The sequence below is a fragment of the Gorilla gorilla genome, chromosome 1 (assembly GCF_029281585.2).
Source record: "Gorilla gorilla gorilla isolate KB3781 chromosome 1, NHGRI_mGorGor1-v2.1_pri, whole genome shotgun sequence".
In the NCBI taxonomy this organism is placed as follows: Eukaryota; Metazoa; Chordata; class Mammalia; order Primates; family Hominidae; genus Gorilla; species Gorilla gorilla.
In genome coordinates this window covers 189,410,247-189,429,557 of record NC_073224.2, presented here as the reverse complement: position 1 = coordinate 189,429,557, position 19,311 = coordinate 189,410,247, and the positions used below count along the sequence as shown (strand labels likewise).

The window sequence follows — 19,311 nt, the reverse complement described above, 5'->3', positions numbered from 1 at the left end:
CAGGCAGAAAGAGTTAGGTTTTCTCCAAGGCTTGAGAAGGGATCTTCTTCTCCATTAATGCAATGGCCATCCTTTACAGGACAATAGAGACCAAACATTCTTGCTGGCATTTTTCCAGAGGGCTTGACTAACATGATCTTTCAGTGGTCCTTTCCCTAATTATCCTTATGACCGTTGGCAGCATGGGTTTAGGGAACATCTATGGTCCTTGGCAAAAGAAATGATCTAATTTGTTCACATCAGTACTACTCACTCAGTAAATGAGTTACAGGACAAATGCTATCTTGGCACTAAGAAAACAGAACTGGTTTTATAGTCAGAGTTCTAACTCTAATTCCATTACTTATAAGCTATATAATCTAGTACCTGGAAATTGGCACATGACAAAGGCTTTAATGAATATTTACTAAATAAATAAATAAATGAATAAGTGAATAAATGGACTGTAGCTCTCTAAGGATCAATTTCCTTTTCTCAAAATGGAGATGACACTATGTAATGTTCTTAGAAGGAGTGGAGATAATGTAAAATATATACAAATCATTGGTAGTTAATATTAATAGATATGACAGATGACAAAAGAAGTTGAGGAGCACCTTCAATGTAGATTTTTTATTCTTTTGAGACAGGGTCTCGCTTTGTTGCCCAGGTCTCAAGTGATCCTCCCACCTCAGCCTCCCAAGTAGCTGGGATTATAGGTATGTGCCACCACACCTAGCCAATGTAGATTTTATTATTGGGCAAGTCTCTGGGTTTCTATGTTTTATTTAAAAACTGTAGTGGCTAAGACTCAGAGCATGGGAAATGGGTACTATATGGAGTACACTGGAATCATCAGTGGGAAAATACTACAGTTGTATAGGTTGACTACATACTGACCATTAATTTTTAGGCTTAAGTCGCTGCTTATCAGCTATGTTTTAGCCCTAACTGGAAGGCTCCATTGCCAAACTGGACTTGTAGGTACTACATATTTAAGCCCTTATTGATCAAAGACAGAGAAAAAGTATACCAGTTAATGCAGTTCAGGGCAAACTTACTCTTTATAGTTGATTGCAGCAGTTCTCAAACTTTTTGGTTTCAGGACCCCTTTACACTGTTAAAAATTACTGAGATCCCCAAAGAACTTTTGTTTATGTGGATTATGGCTATTAACATTTACTGTGTTAGAAATTAAAATAGAAATATTTAAAATAAATTTATCAATCCATTTAAAAGTAACAATAATAAACCCATTACATGTTAATATAAATATTACATTTTTATGAAACATGACTATTTTCCAAAAGAAAAAGTTTAGTGAGAAGAGCAGCACTGTAACATTTTTGCAAATCTCTGTAATGTGTGTGCTTAATAGAAAACAACCGTATTCTGTATTCTCGTACCTACATCTACACTAACCAGTTACAATATATTGTACTGGTTGAAATTTACGAAGAAAATCTGGTCACACAAAGATATGTAGTTGGAAAAGGGAGAAGTATTTTCATAAATGTGGATATTCTTTGATAATACACTTAAACTGACAAGTGTAAGTTTTCTTCAAATTAAATGCACATGGAATTTGAAACCATATCAATGAAATCTGTGTGCTCTGTTACATTAAAATCTATTGCCCTTTGAAAGGATCTTTTATCTATACATGATTTTATAATATACATTGGTCATTTGTAAAATATTGGTTCACTGAGTTATGCATTTCTCTGCTGAATGCTGACACACTTCATTATAGGATATTAAAAAAAAAAAATCACAGAAAACATCTTAGCAACTACCCAGGCTACATAAGCATAGTTTGCCTGGCAGTAAAATTTTCAAGTAAAAATAATTTCTATAAGAAATAAAAAGCAAGTATTTCAGTGTAAGCAACCACACCAGTGCTTTTCTTCCAGACCACCAGTATACTTTAGTATGCAGCAGAAGTGCTTTACCCATACCTCCCATTGTGCCACATAAACTATTAAAACGGTTAAAATTTAATAAAAGTAATAATTTTTACTGCTTCATCAAGGACATTCTTAAGGCTTTTTCTTTTCTTTTTTAACTAAATACATGGCAATGAAGAATATGAATACTATTGCAGTTTTGTGTTATGGCTTTGATTCGTGCTAAGGTGCCAAGAGTTTTTATAAACTATTCCTTTTGAGCCACTAGTGCAAATGTCAGCACAGAAAAAAAGGCAAAAAAAAAAAAAAAAGTCTTATTACAGTTAGGAAAATAATTTTGACCTTACAGATATCCTAAAAGGGTCTAGTCTGATGTCTACAAACCACACCTTGAGAAACACTAGTTCTTGCAACATTGCCTCTGACAGGGAAAGCAAGAATGAAGTGTTATCTTCATTATCCATTTACCCTATGCAAATCAGTTCCCCTGGAGGTCTTTGTAAACACTGTTTATGAAATTGAATGCTCTAGTTATAGAGAAAACATAAAATGCTAGAGGTCTGGTTTTATTTGGGTTTTAAAGGCACTGCAATTTACACATATCCCCTCCTCCCAATCAGACTTAAATGGAGGCAGAAATTAGTATCCCAGATACAGTAGCTTGAGGCACTTGAAAAAGCTTTTCCCCAGTGGCATAGAGAAGATATACTGTTCAACCTAAGCTTTGTAATGAACAAGGTAATATTTTACACCAACCCTTGGAGTGCATTAGTAACAGTAAACAAAACAAAATCATTCACTTCTTTTTTGGTAAAGAATGTGCACTGTGGTTAAATTCACAGGCATCCCACAGCTTCATGCTTCAGGGTTGCACCCTAAACATGGAATCATACAAATAAGAAGAAACAATTGTCACTGTGAAAAATTCAATCTTCAATATACAGTGACTGGATTTTCTAGATAACTAAAGATAAGTACTTCTTCCAATTAATCAACATTATAATAATAAATCAATATAAATAGAAATGTCACACTTGACAACTGATTATGTCCTAATTGATAGATTATATAATTTAGCAATTCTGAACATTTAACTTGAATATCCTGTGCCCCAAGGGTTGTGCAATTTTATTAAGATGTTTCTTTTAGATTTTCATGCAGCATATTATTTTTTATAGCACTTACACTTTTTGAAGACATTTTTCAGGATATTCTATATTTTCAAATGCAAAGATATTTACTAATAGAAATATTGTCAGCTTGGGTGGAAAAACTATAAAGTTATCACATACCAAGAAGGCTTTACTCTCCTTGTGACATGTACTTTACCTTGTATCACATTCAACACTTCATTAGATGATCGCTTTCCCATAATAATCAGGAAAAGCGGAAACTGATCTGTTTTTTGAGTCCGAATGGTTTGTGCCACAACACTGCCAAAGTGTCTATTGCACATAGTGAGAAATCTAAAAGGAGACAAAATACAAAGTAAGTTTTGCTTTGTAGTTTAATAGATTTACTAGTACTTCAACAAAGAACTCATTGTGTTATTAGTTATGTTAAATTAGACAGCCTGCCTGATATCAATATGTAAAATCTTGCTATATTGAGTTTTCAAACATATCTGACATAATACAGAAGTGATTATCATATAGAAAAGCAGGAAGCATACCCTAAATGCTGTCTGGGGCTGACAGCATAGGATTCTTTTCTTAGTCTTTTTTTTTGAGACAGAGTCTCTCTCTGTCACCCAGGCTGGAGTGTAGTGTTGTGATCTCGGCTCACTGAAACCCCCGCCTCCCGGGTTCAAGCAATTTTCTGCCTCAGCCTCCTGAGTAGCTGTGATTACAAGCTCCCGCCACCACACCTGGCTAATTTTTTTTGTATTTTTAGTAGAGACGGGGTTTGACCATCTTGGCCAGGATGGTCTTGAACTCCTGACCTTGTGATCCACCTGCCTCGGCCTCCCAAAGTGCTGGGATTAGAGGTGTGAGCCACTGCACCCGGCAGGATTCTTAGCCTTAAACACTACAACACTACCTTTAAACTATGAGAAAAACAAACTACATTAATTTCAAGAGGATAAAATTTCTTAAATAGAATAATATAGTGTTGTGCAAAGATAAATTGACTAGCATCATCCTAAAAAACAGAATTTAGCAACGTTTTCACAAGTCTTCAGAATCAAGAACTGTACTTTACAATTATGTTTTCTCCAGTAGTAGTAGGTCTTCTAGTTTCATACTTAGCATGAGATAAAAATAATAATTCTAAGCTTTTGACCAAAAAAAGCTCTGAGATATTAGCATACTGAAGTCTAGCATTAGTATTCTTAACACGATCTGGAATAAATGAAAAAACTGATAAAGCTTTTCTCTTCTATTAGAGGACTGTTTGAAATTAGCATTTCTTTCAAGAGAAAAGGGTAGCTTATGATATGTTTTCAGATCTGATGGTAAAAAGTAAATGTCATAATAATAATGAATTATGAAAGACCAAATGCAAATATAGAATGCTTTAATAAGATCCAATTTAATAAAGTCTGTAAAAATAATGGACTTTTAATAACACAGGTCACAAAAGGCAAAACAGTGGAAATTCTGGGGACTAGCCACTGGTACTGGCTTATTAATTCTTAATTATGTTCATGAAAGGCAACTTAAATCGTGTGTTTTCTTATGCCTTATGATAATATTTTAGGTAACAACTCCTCTGAAATGTATGTTCTAGCTGATGAGCAAAGTCCTGTCATCACATGCATTAGAAGGTAAATCTATTTGAAAAGACAAACGGCATTAAAATGTCATGTGTTCAGATTCATTTGATATCCAAATTCAAAACAGAATCAAACCTCTTAATTTTTAAAGCCAATACATTTTCTGTCTATAGAAATTCATCTCAGAAATTTAGACTGAATCCTCCATAAAATCTGTGCTATGACTATAGAAAGTAGGTGCTGCTAAGGGCCACTAGAACTGTTGGCAAGAGTGTTAAAGTTAGCACCATTGCAATAAGTTCATTGGAAGGCAGGTTTAAATACACATTCAGAAGAGCAATAACCAGACCTCATGGCAATTTCATATCAGTGCCACCATGAAAATTCAAATTCTCACATTCCACAACTATGATGGGATAAAAGGTGCTCAAGCAGCCTAACCTTCTATGCCAAATTTCACACCCATATAGCTTAACTCATCGATAGGGATGTACAGATCGTGAGACTAGAAAATTAGGATCTTTTTGTGCTTTTTTTCTAAAATATTTTGAGTCAGTCTTGACTCTGGCCTGATCATTGGCAACCTCTAAAATAAAAGATGTCAAAAAAATAGTTGGAATGTCATTTCCCACAAAAGGGAGTAAGTCCTTGTTGCTTTCACACCAATGGATTAATTAAGCAGATATAACAAATTACCTGCCCATAAGTGCTATTAAGTACTAGCTAAACAGGATACCTACCAAAAAAAGAAAGAACAAAGAAATAAAGGAAAGAAAGAGAGAGAGAGAGAAGAGAAATAAAAAAAAGGGAAAAGCGGCAAGTTTAGTGGTTTTAAGGATTCCATCTCAACATAATTTTGCCTGGAAATTGTGTACTTCCCATATTCCTTTTGTGAAAATGAGCAAGAAGATAAAATAATTATGAAAATGTAGATATCTTATTGGGTATAAAATAATATATAACAAAACTTTCACCACTATACAAAGCACGTTTGAGGTGCAGATCGCAAAGCACACAGCCATTCAATAAATTATTAAAAAAAAAAAAAAGTGATCAATTTTCTGCTAGTTATTGGAGAATCACTCTAATTTTTTGGAAGTAGTTGGGAGATACACAGGGATCACACAACCAGCTGACACTTTATGGTAGCCTTAACCAACAATTTGTTCTAATCAAAGAGAGACTTAAAATTTTAATTAATCTGATCAATCTTCCTAAAATATGAATTATGTTTGAGATTTTCAAATTGCAATCATCAAGAGCCTGTAGGGCTGATGGACTGTACGAAATTGTAAAAATTCCTACTTGTCAATTCATTCCATTATAATTAACAAGAAGGTGGTACTTCACAGTACAGATGTCAAATCTTTCTCATGGCTAGGAGACTCTGCTTCTTCCTCCCAAGATCATTTATGCACAGGGCTACCATTTATAACACTACCAGCAGCAAAAAATTCAGTTCAAAACATTAGAAGGAAAATAGATGGGGAAAAACCAGTCATTTAAAGATAAAATGCATGGTTCTCATAATTGTGGTATTTTCTTCCTTTTGAAGAGATAAAAGTGTACCAGTGCATCCAGTGGCAGGGCCAAAGTTGTCAACCCAACTGCACATGGCATTCATCAGAGTTAGATGTCATGAAGTGATAAATGGTTTCCATAAGTAAATTCCTGCAATCTCAAACCCAAAGTGGGGAAGCAAGGGCAAACCACTCTATAACAAAGGGAAATGGCTCTGTTTTTAAATAATACAATTTCTGAATAAATCGAACAGCCTACCTACCCATCATAGAACATTTGAGGAGGGGACTAACGAGTTGCCAAATCAACCCAAGGCCAAATGCTAAAATTACAAATTTGAAAAGACAATAAATGCCCTCACTAAGGGAATGATACAAGGGAAGAAGGGAGAGAAGGATGAAGGAAGGGTTGAGGCAATGAGTGAAATGAAATAGTTAATCATAAGTCAGATATACTTTTATATTTTCCAGTTCTTGCTATTAGAAAACTGGTAAGATAAGATGAAATGGTTTTAATCTAAAGTTTGGAGAGAAATATAAACAGAATATCTGATGGTTAGCATATGTTAATCACTTGTAAAATTTTTCATTGCTGAAGCATAGATATTTCTATCTTGTTAACGGAAACCAGGATTACTAATAAATCAGATATGGCAAAAAGTAATCTTGTTTAAATTCGAAACAGGATATTGTTTAATTTCTTTCAACTTAAGTCATAATTACCTAAGTCACTGGCTTTCACCAAGCTGTACTCTAACATAAAATATATATTAAATGGAACCTAGCAATTTAGGGGAAGGGAGATGAAATTCCACAAATGCTCACTGCCTACCTACCGTAAAAGGAAGAATATTTGATAAAAAATAGAGGGCACAAAACTGTCAACTACTCTATTTAAGGGTTCCTGATTACTACATATTTCAGTGTGATTCCCATGAGTTTAAAAGAGCCTCAGGTATAAAGTGGAAATAACACTTACCTTTAAAATACTTGTCTTCTTGTAAGGATGAAATAAGTTAAGATACAGAAAACACTTGGACTTGTGCCTAAAATATGGTAGGCCCTTAAAATTGGTCACTATTTTACTATTATTAAATGCATAATAATATTTAACACTTTTATCATCATTTCTTTTAGGATTAAAAATGATAGTTTATAGCTACAGGCCAGCTCTATGAGACTTTATTTTGCACAGGAAGATACATTAGCAAAGATTTGTTGACTAAACCAACACTGTCACTGTTTGTTTTTTTTTTTCATTCAGAAAATGAATGGGCAGGTATCAATATTTAGAAAATAAGACAATACATTATAGATGCTGCATTTGTAAAATACCACAAAATTTTAAACATTTACAACTGGATACAAAACTAAAATCACTATTTTCTTTTAAATACATTTATATTTCATCATAATATGGCGAAAGGTCAAGGGGGAAGTGGATCCATGTGGAAAGGGCATCCTCCCTTTATAACAACTTGCTCTCCTGGGAAGAAATCCATTCCTGGGATTGCTAAAGTAGCTTAATGAGAACAAGAGGGAGAACCCACTACCATGAGAACAGTCAAGGACATGGTGGGTCCATGACCCAGACATCTCCCATTAGGCTCCACCTCTTAAAGGTTGCACCTCCCAACATTTCCACACTAAGAATTAAGGTTCCCATATGAGTTTCGGTGGGGATGCTCAAACCATAGCATAATCCTAAATCTTTGGTTTAAACTAAACTAAGTTAGGAAAACAGAGTGTATGACTAAGCTAGGGGAAACTAAAGGTAAAGGCAGTGATCCTAAACCTTTAGTGGCCTATAAATCACCTAGGGAATTTATTTACAAGGCAAGTTCCTCAGCCCCATTCCCACAGAGAAGGTGATTCAATAGATTTGGGTCAGGAAACAGCCTTTTTAATACGTCTCCAACCCCACCCCAGGTAATTTTGATGCAAGTGATTAATGGCCACACTTTGAGACACATTGCTTTCTGGACACAGGACTCTCTTTGTAAGACTTTAATCTGTCTCTGAAGGCAGTTCTTAAAAGAAATCATCATAAAAATATTTTGGGCAATGATAGCTTCACTGGACCAAGTGTCTAGTCTCCTGAGTCAACCACTTTAAAAATATTAATTCCCACTTGCTTCATTTGTATGGGTAAACTCCAATCTGATCTGAAAAAAATACTAATAAATATCTCAAAAGTCTGTGAGCTCCATGTGATGGAGGGAAAACAAAGCAGGGAAGGGGAGGTTGTAATATAAAATAGAGTGGTCAGGGAAAGTCTCAATGAAATGCTGACATTTGATCAAAGACTCAAAAGAGGTGAAGGAGGAAATGAAATATTTATCTCAGGGAAGAGAATTTCAGGTGTAGAGAACAGGAAATAAAAGACATTGAAGTTGGAAAGTACCTAGCATATCTGAAAGGTAACAAGGAGGTTACTATAGTTGGAGCAGAGTGAAGCATAAAAGACAAAAATTGATGAGTTTTATTAAACTTACATGGTAAAACACACACACACACACACACCACAGAAAAAAACAAAAACAAAAACACCATAACTAGGCCAAAAGATAAATAACAAACGGGGAAATTTTCTGAATTCCAAACCACAAAAAAGAGGCTAATTTACTCATTATATATAGAATACTTACAAACTAGTAAGTAAAAGATCAACAAAAAATAAAGTTTCTAGAAATGGAAATAGTAATAGCACATAAGCATGTTAAAAAGATATGCAAAATTACACATACTGAATTTGCTCCTAATTAAAGCTACATATATATATATTCGAGATGGAGTCTTGCTCTGTCACCCAGGCTGGAGTGCAGTGACGCCATCTTGGCTTACTGCAACCTCCGCCTCCCGAGTGATTCTCCTGCCTCAGCCTCCCAAGTAGCTGAGATTATAGGTATGTGCCACCATGCCTGGCTAATTTTTGTATTTTTAGTAGAGATGGGGTTGCACCATGTTGGCCAGGCTGGTCTTGAACTCCTGATCTCAAGTGATCCACCTGCCTTGGCCTCCCAAAGTGCTGGGATTATACAGGTGTGAGCCACCATGCCCACCTAAAGCTATATTTTTTAAAAAAAAGAAAAAAGAAAAAAAAAAACATTTTTCACCTGTCAGATTAGTAAAGAAAAAAAACTGGCTTTGGCAAGGTTACAGGAAAACCAGGAAAAAGTCACTATTATACACTGTTAGTATAAGTGAAACTGATACAATTCCTTCATGGGCAATTTGCCAATAAAAATTATAAATCACACATACTCTTAAACAAGCATTTAGTCTATAGATATATTTTCATGTGGAAATCACCTATGTACACACAGTTAATTACTGGATGTTTGTAACAGCAGAATACTAGGTGTAACCCATCAATTACTGGATGCAGTAGCTCACACCAGTAATCCCAGCACTTTGGGAGGCCAAGGTGGGGGGAGGAAATTGCTTAAGCCCAGGAGTTGAAGACCAACCTGGATAACAAAGTGAGACCTGCCTCTATAAAAAATAAAAAAATTAGTTGGCATGGTGGCATATGCCTATAGTCCCAGCTACTTGGGAGGCTGGGGCAGAAGGATCGCTTGCGGCCAGGAATTTGAAGTTACAGTGAGCCATGATCATGCCACTGCACTCCAGCCTGGGCAACAGAGTGAGACCCTGTGTCTAAATCAATCAATCTTGGTTAAATAAAATTATAGTATATTATGGAATTTAAAGAGATACTATGTAGCCATTAAATAGATTTCTTTATTAACTGATATGAATATCTTTATGAAGTAATGTTAGTGATAAAAGGAAGGTATTAAACTGTGTTTACCATTTGTGTAAAACTGGGGAAAAATAAATACATATTAATTTGGTTTCTTTTTTTGTTTGTTTTTGAGACAGAGTCTCACTCTGTTGTCCAGGCTGGAGTGCGGTGGTGCAATCTCAGCTCACTGCAACCTTTGCCACCTGGGTTCAAGCAATTCTCCTGCCTCAGCTACCTGAGTAGCTGGGATTACAGGCACGCGCCACCACACTTGGGTAATTTTTGTATTTTTAGTAGAGATGGGGTTTCACCATGTTGGTCAGGTTGGTCTCAAACTCCTGACCTTGTGATCCGCCTGCCTCAGCCTCCCAAAGTGCTGAGATCACAGGCATGAGATACCGCGCCCGGCCATTAATTTGTTTATATACAAAATAACCTCTGGATGGATAAATAAGAATGTTGCCTCTGGGGAGGGTCACATAGATATGGGTTTAAGAAGGAGACTTTTTATTACATACCTTTTTATGCCTTTGAATTTTGATTAATGTGAATGTGTTAGCCAATCATAAAACTCGTAAAAGAGCAAGTCCCTTACATGAAGAAAAACTGCATGTAATCCCAAACCTTTAACAGTGTTAAACACATTTTTCTATTTTATATGAGTCTTCTGTTCAAATCTATCTTTTTTGCAGTGATGTGATATTGGCTCACTGCAACCTCCGCCTCACAGGCTCCAGTGATCCTCCTACCTCAGCCTTTGGAGTAGCTGGGACTACAGGTAAGCGCCACCATGCCTGGATAATTTTCGTATTTTTTTTTTTTTTGTAGAGATGGGTTTCACTGCATTGCCCAGGCTGGTCTTGAACTCATGGGCTCAAGCAATCCACTGGCCTCAGCCTCCCAAACTGCTGGGATTACAGGCATGAGCCACCACACCCGGACCTCAAATTTTTTTCTAAACAGATAGTATAATGCCTCACGATGCAAATGCACATATTGTATGCATGTTGGAGAACACAAACCAAAGGTAATGTTAAGAAAACACAGGATGAGATTTTGGGAGAATTTAACCTAAAAAAGCATATCTCATCTGCCTGAGGCTTCCAGTAATAGTAAACTGTTAAATTATCTCAATAGATTAGTAGTCAGAGTTTTAAAAAGCCATGTAATTTTTTTTTTTTTTTTGAGATGGAGTTTTGCTCTTGTTGCCCAGGCTGTAGTGCAACGGCGTGATCTCGGCTCACCTCAACCTCCCACCTTCCAGGTTTAAGTGATTCTCCTGCCTCAGCCTCCTGAGTAGCTGGGATTACAGGCATGTGCCACCACACTGGGCTGATTTTGTATTTTTAGTAGAGACAGGGTTTCTCCATGTTGGTCAGGCTGGTCTCAAACTCCTGACCTCAGGTGATCCACCTGCCTCGGCCTCCCAAAGTGCTGGGATTACAGGCGTGAGCCACCGCGCCCGGCAAAAGCAATGTAATTTCTTAATCTTTCTCCTTGTTGCCATCTAGAAATAACTCAAATGCAAAAGGCTTTGAGGCACTTAAAGTTTAATAACAAGGGTATAGCTAATCTATAGGAGACAATTTATCCTAAGTTTTTTGAGGAACAATAATCATAAATAATAATTGGCTTTTTCTTACCACTAAGTAAGAACATAAACATTTAAGTACTTGAAAATTTCTTCATAAAAAGGGTGTTTACTTTTTCTCAAGTGTTGATCATAGACTCTTAGGAGGGATAATAGAGAACATCTAATTCAATCTCTTATCAAATGCAGAAATTCCTTCTCTAGCAATGCAAAGAAAAGATTCACTTTCCAGGGACTGAATAAGAGAGCCAATTTATGTTTAATGCCATATAACATTTCTTCTGTGTTTTTGCCTTTTACCAACCAATAAATATTTATGAGGGCCCACCAAATATATGACGAGATAAGACATGGTTTTTGTCTTTAGCATAGTAAGAATATTTTGCCTTTGATAAATCAAGGCCCCCAAACAGTAAATGTAATCTAGTATATTACTGGGGCCTACATTTAGTGGTTCAGATGAAGTGCTGGGGAAAATCAGAGAAAGGAACGGGTGCTTAGAAGTCAGGGAGAACTTGATGTTGTAAGGTGCAACTCCTAGGACAGCTAGTAGAAGAACCATCGCTTACTCACCTCTGTATTCCTAGCACCTACTATATTTGTTGCATGAATGGGCCAATTCATGCTTCAATAACCTTTATCTTCACTATGACAATGTTGACCATACAATCTTCCTTTTTCTCTTCCAACTACTTTTGAAATCAGTTTAATTCAAAGACAGTCAGTGTGAATAATTACAGTCTTCAGGGCCCTTTTCACTGTGTTTCCACCTCCACAGGCCACTTGAACCCTCAAAATAAGCAGGTGTTGGTCCACAAGTTTATGATTCTAAACTTACTGTCTAATTTTTAGCAAACTGCACTTTTTATATAATTTCATCCTGTCACCACCCACTGACTGAAAATGTGACTTAGAAAAGGTATAAAATATCCAAATATTAATATATTAGAGAAATTAGGAATTGCTGCAAGCAGCATAGTATTGTGGGAAGAACAAAGACTATGGAGTCGAACAAATCTGATTTTGTAAATTAGCTGTTTCTTTGGATAACTTAAGGGCCTCAGCTTTCTCGTCTATAAAATGAAGATAATAATACCTACTTTTGGAATTGGTCTGTGGATTAATAAATTCTACTTGTTTTTCTTTCTTTTTGTGTGCTTCAGAGTCAAAATTGGTTTTTCCACCCCCATCTCTCCAAATTAAAGGTATGGTGAAATGTTTCCTAAAATAAGTTATAGCACCAATCTCAGACTCAGATCACTAAACAGGAAGTTATTCTTTACACCATGCTTGCCACTGTATTATACTGCTGCATAACTTCTAGAATATGCACCAACATCATTGTAAGATAACGTCCTACTCAGAGCAGAGATTTAAAGTATATGTATCTCTACTTTAAATCTATCTATATATTTAACGTTGTCATGTTCCCTAAATTTTCTAGCTGCCAAATTTAGAGACTTTGTTTTTTGTTTTGGATTTCTTTTAAAGGGATGGGGTCTCACTCTGTTGCCCAGGCTGGAGTGCAGTGGCATGATCATAGCTCACGGAAGGCTTGAACTCCTGGGCTCAAGTGATCCTTCTGCCTCAGCCTCCCGAGTAGCTGGGACTACAGGCATGCACCACCATGCCCAGCTAAGTTTTAAAAAAACAAAATTTAAGGCTGGGGCATGGTGGCTCACGACCGTACTCCCAGCACTTTGGGAGGCTGAGGTGGGCGGACCACGAGGTCAGTTCAAGACCAGCCTGGCCAACAACGTGAAACCCCGTCTCTACTAAAAATACAAAAAGTAGCTGGGCGTGGTGGTAGGCACCTGTAATCCCAGCTACTCGGGAGGCTGAGACAGGAGAATTGCTTGAACCAGGGAGGTGGGGGTTGCAGTGAGCTGACATCCCACCACTGCACTTCAGCCTAGGTGACACAGAGAGACTCCATCTCAAAAAACAAAAACAAAAACAAAAAAATTAAGAGACACAGACTTGCTATATTGCCCAGGCTGATCACAAACTCCTGGGCTCAATCGATCCTTCTAAGTAACTGGGATTACAGGCATGAGCCACTGTGCACAGCCAAATTTGGACACTTTGTGATTTTTATCATTATATAAAATGTTTCAACATCATTTATTTCAGGGTTGGTTGGTTTCTCTTGGAACTTTGACATTTACACATAATGTCCTTATGTATTTGAAAACAACTATCACCCTAATGGATATAAAAATGTGGGAGTGCATGGCTGGGCACCATAGCTCACGCCTGTAATCCCAGCACTTTGGGAAGCCAAGGCAGGCAGACCACGAGGTCAGGAGATCAAGCCCATCCTGGCTAACATGGTGAAACCCCGTCTCTACTAAAAATACAAAAAAATTAGCCGGGCATGGTGGCAGGCACCTGTAGTCCCAGCTACTTGGGAGGCTGAGGCAGGAGAATGGCGTGAACCCAGGAGGCGGAGCTTGCAGTGAATCGAGATTGCGCCCCTGCACTCCAGCCTGGGCGACAGAGTGAGACTCTGTCTTAAAAAAAAAAAAAAAAAAAAAAAAAAAAAAAAAAAAAGTGGGAGTGCTTCAGTTGCAATCTCACCCACAGGAGGAAAGTCTTTAACAGATAAGTGACCAGGAAAACAGAATATTGGCATCTTAGTCACTCATCAAAGCTTTCAGGCAAGAGCTGATTGTAACCCAGCACTTATTAAGGCTCAATTGAGACAGCTGATGTTTAACACAAAGAGCTGAATAGACAGGTTGACCGTGTAGGCTTTTCCTCTAAACTTTATACCTGTTACGAGTTAGGTAATCAAAAAGGAGTATTTAAGGACCACATCACCTAAACTCCCTAAAGAATTATCATTACTGAAAAGATTAAATACAAAGCCCTCTGCTTTTACAGGGGATTTATATTTTAAAAATCTATTTAAAATAATCTGTCTTCTGCAAAACAACAGTAGAAGTTTATTGTCTATTACTTTTCCTAAGGACTCTCAAATAAAATCATGCAACAAAATTCTCCCTTGACTTCAGTGTCAGGAAATCTTGAGAAGAACTATTATGATTCCATATGTCAGAAAATGAGAACTGTAAATGGCAAAATGTAAATGATCTCAGGTGTATGATCTGGCATATAAGAGAAATACAATAGATACATATGGAATGGACAGATGAATAAATGATTATATGCCTATGACATTTCCTTTCTCTCCTTTACCTGCTAGAATTCTACAGCTAAACTTCAACTCAGGTTCTTATAAATATTCATATCTATTTGCTACTTTTAATTGGTTTTCATCCAATTTTATTTTTTATTTTCCTATTTTATATTGTATGTACAGAGATTATGAGATTACGTATAACGATTATGTCAATTTTTTAAAGGAGGCAAAATGTAAATGCTAAATGGAAAAAAAACCCAGACATACATACAGAGGGAAAATAAGAGGAGCAAGAATGTTTTCCCAATTCAAGCACAGTATATGGTACACAGTTTAATGGTATATAGTACACAGTATATGGTACACATATGGTACACAGCTTAATGAATACTTTTTTGGATAAAGAAATGAATAGATGGTAGAATGAATGAGACAGTAAAAAGCTAAAATTAATGATAATGAAGTAACCATCATGAGGAATCTGTGTCCCTAAAAACATGTAAATACCATGATTTTAAAATGTACAGACCAGTAAACTTGCTCACAATACCCACAAAACTTTAAAAAGTCACTTAGAAAGATGGTTTATGAACAATTAGAATACAGTAGCGATGAATGGCAGGCAGCATAGGCCCTTAAGAACATACTATTCCCAAAACTAACTGTGAGTTTCCTAGACTAAGAATGCATCAGCATTCCGTAAGTTTTGACTATCTGGATTTCAGTAAGGCATATAATAAGGTGTTCCAAAAGATCCTTTAGATAAGATTCAGAAATACAGGCTAAGGTAGACAAGTTCATTTGTCATCAGGAAATTCAATCTGTAGAATGCTACCAAATTGAGAGTAGTCTCAAATAGTTTACTAGCTGGCTTTGTCCTGTTAACATTTTCATAAATATCTGAGACAAATAAAATATTTACATGTAGATAAATGCACTGAGCACTTACTCTGTACCAGACTTTAAAATCAATCATCCCATTTAATTCTAATAACTCTCTGATGAATGTAGTTTTATCTCCATTTCATGGTACGAAAACTGCAGGCCAGGTGCGGTGGCTCATGCTCATAATCCCAGCACTTTGAGTTGCCAAGGCGGGCGGATCACCTGAGGTCAGGAGTTCGAGACCAGCCTGGCCAACATGGTGAAACCCTGTCTCTACTAAAAATACAAAAAAATTAGCCAGGCATGGTAGCGTGCGTTTGTAGTCCCAGCTACTCAGGAGGTTGAGGCAGGAGAATAGCTTGAACCCGGGAGGTGGAGGTTGCAGTGAGCTGAGATTGTGCCACTGCACTCCAGACTGGGCAACAGAGTGAGACCCTGTTTCCAAAAAAAAAAAAAAAACTTCAGCTAGAGCGTTTAAGCAACTCACCCACCACAGTCACTATGGTGGCCTAGTGGCATAGCTAGAATTCCAATCGTGGTCTGAATAAATCCAAAGCTCATTCATATTCTTAATCATCATGATGCTCTGAATTCTTATAACATCAACAAGTAATTATTTAGCATTTTAATAAGAAACAAAAGTGGAAAACATTGATATAACTCTTATCCTTATAAAGCTTATATTCATTGGAAGAAATAGAAAATAAATGTTAAAGTAAGCAAAAGTAATGGCTTATTATGGAAAGTTCTAGGAGGGTGCTATGAAAAAGAATGATGGTGAAGCCTTCTCTAGAAAGGTTCATCAGACCTTTCTGAAGGAATATATAGTCAGGACAGAAAAATGGGCTCATTTCTGTCTTTCTGATAACTTCTTTTATTCTCAAGCAACTAGTGGGGGCAGCTGGGAGGGGAGGTAGAGAGGGGAATGATATATTTGGGGAATGAAGAGTAGTATGAAATAGATATCTCAGTTAGGCAAAGAAAACTAACTAGAGAATCCCAAATCCCAGTAGGCTTGCCCAGCATTATTGTGTGCTTATTTGAAGCTTGTGTTTATTTAAAAGAGAGAGAGAAAAAAGAGAAGAGAAGAGAAAAGACAGTGTGATTTTCTCTAGCTGTGTTCAACTGCAAGGGTACAGGCATACAGAAGGTGAACAGGTGGGTCTAACAAAATGAGTGTAACAGAGAGAGTTTAAAGTATCACAAGGAAATTACAACGATGAAACTCAAAATCTAAACAGGATGAGGAATATGAAAACTGGATACAGGAAAGGGTAGATGGGGTGAGAGAAAGGTCAATAGATTGGAAGGCATGAGGAGATAAAAAAATCTTTAAGACCAGTGATACTTGAACAAATAAATAGGAGTGGTAGGAAGTGGTGATCAGAGCCAGATGTTTGAAATCAAAATATATTAGGCCATATAGTTTCTATTAGTGACCCCACCTAAATGTGGTAAATACAGGGAAGAAGAAAAATTTTCTGGAGAACATGTCTAGGAACCGAGAGGATTATCAAGAATGATGACAGGAGTAGAGATGGTAAGGACTTAATTAAGACTCATTTGTGGGTGATAAAACTTGTGAAGGTCAATAGACAGAATGTGAACCCCAGATGATCTTGTCAATCAACTGCATTAGTAAAGAATGGCAGAAATCTGGTTTAGCATCAACTCAAGCTGGAAAACAACAATGGGGTTTTAGATGATTCCCTGAGTTCAACAGAAGCCCACAATAAAATTTCAGATAGAACTGTGCATAGCACCAGACAAACCTCCTCTAGAGCACTATGCTTGATCCCGGCACCTTTAGGAGGGGCTGGGTCTAGACACACTATCATATGAAGAACAGTGAAAAGAACTAATTATATTTGGTAGGAAGAGGCAGGGAAAATAGGAAAAATGAGAACTAGAGTTACATTGATAAAAGGCTATAATGCTATAGAGAAGTTAGGCTTATATCAGGTAACTGCAAAACCAGAACCAAAAAGGATAAAGTTGCGGAAGCTCTCTATAGAAGAAGCATTGTAGTAAAGACATTTCCAGTTTTCAGAGCAGCTAAAAAAAAAGCTATCTTTTGAAGCTTTCATTTCCCTGTCCTGGCAATATTCAAGCACAGGCTGGGGCAACATCAGCTAAGCATGTTATAGAAAAAAAGGCCTGGGTGACTGCAAGTTGTACTGCTAAGGACACGTCTAATCCCTAACTCTAAGACTGGGTGAATTTCACGTTTATTTGTTCCTTGAACAAAAGGTCCATGGACTTCCCTTATACCTCCTGCAGGACTTTGCACACTAGATAATTATCTAGTACATTTCTGTTGCTGAATCATTCAGCATGGCAAGATCATGGGAAAAAAAGCATTATGTGGTAGAAAAGCATAGGTAGCATTGGGATTTATAGCTGGTATAGCCATTGCAATGACCTCACAGAACCTCTCTGAGCCACAAATAGTTTCCTCACATGTGAAATGGGATCTTGCTATTTACCCTGCAGAATTGTGGAAAAGATTAAATGAGGTAAATATATATATATATATATATATATATAGAGAGAGAGAGAGAGAGAGAGAGAGAGAGAGAGAGAGAGTCTTAAATTAGCACATTTATATAGTGTCTGGCACTATAATTAAGTAGGTACTTAATTAATGGTTGTAGTTGTCATCATGTAGTTTGGCTTCTTAAAAAGCAGTATTATAGTCTTGCTCTTAGCTACTAATATACTTTTAACAGATATTCCTTGTTACAAAACGAAAGAGGAAGAAAATTACTGTCGTCTTCTTCACTACACCCCACTAAAATCACTCTGATCAGATTATTACAAACTGGTAAGGGTAGCATGCTTATGTTATAATCTGATATATCAAACTTCACCAAAATTTATTTTAAAAATGAACCCTTGCTTACCTCACATTTTTCTACTGAAAACAATTGTATCCAAGTCAGAATATTACAGACAAAGGTCTCAGGTCAAATAGGTGAGTCACTCTCTTTTCATAGATGAAAAAGAAAGATCTAGAAATGTTATACTACTTGTCTAATATCATCGTTTTTCGTATTTCCAGCCTGACTGAGCCTTACTTCTCAATTGCTCTACATTCTATGATGATTGACATCTGTCTGTCTGCATAAACAATAAGAAAACAGTTGTAATGAAAAATTGTGGTTTCTATGAGCCCAGGAGACCAGCCTGAGCAACATGGTGAAACCCGTCTCTACAAAAAATAATAATAATAGCTGGGCATGGTGGCATGAGCCTGTAGTCCCAGCTACTTCAGTCAGGAGGCTGAAGTGAGAGGATCACTTGAGCCCAGGTGGTCGAGGCTGCAGTGAGTTGAGATCGTGCCACTGCATTCCAGCCCAGGTGACAGAGCGAGACACACACACACATACACACACACCAGGACCCTGACACACACACACACACACCCCAGGACCCTGACACACACACACACACACACCCCCCAAAATAAAACCCTAAGCTTCTAAAAAGCTTCTGCATAGCAAAAGAATGGGAGAAAATACATCCAACAAAGGATTACTATCAAGAATCTACAAGGAACTCAAACAAATCAGCCAGAAAAAAACAAATAATCCCATTAAAAAGTGAGGAAACAACATGAACCAACATTTTTCAAAAGAAGATATACAAATGGCTAACAAACATGAAATAATGCTCAATATCACTAATCATCAGGGAAATGCAAATTAAAACCACGAGATACCACCTTAAACCAGTAAGAACAGCAGAACAGCCATTATTAAAAAGTCAAAAAATAATAGATGTTGACACAGATGCAGTAAAAAGGAACTCTTATACACCG

At 36.8% G+C, this 19,311-nt stretch overlaps 1 protein-coding gene across 2 annotated transcripts in view; it reads right to left on the bottom strand.

Moving 5' to 3' along the window:
* The window catches only part of FAF1 (Fas associated factor 1), a 511,731-nt gene that overhangs the window by 95,381 nt on the left and 397,039 nt on the right, over nt 1–19,311 (bottom strand). For both annotated transcript variants that reach the window (XM_019018242.3, XM_055348410.2), the window contains exon 14: nt 3,216–3,352. In XM_019018242.3, the coding sequence (XP_018873787.1) occupies nt 3,216–3,352 (137 nt within the window). The remainder of the gene's footprint in view (nt 1–3,215; nt 3,353–19,311) is intronic.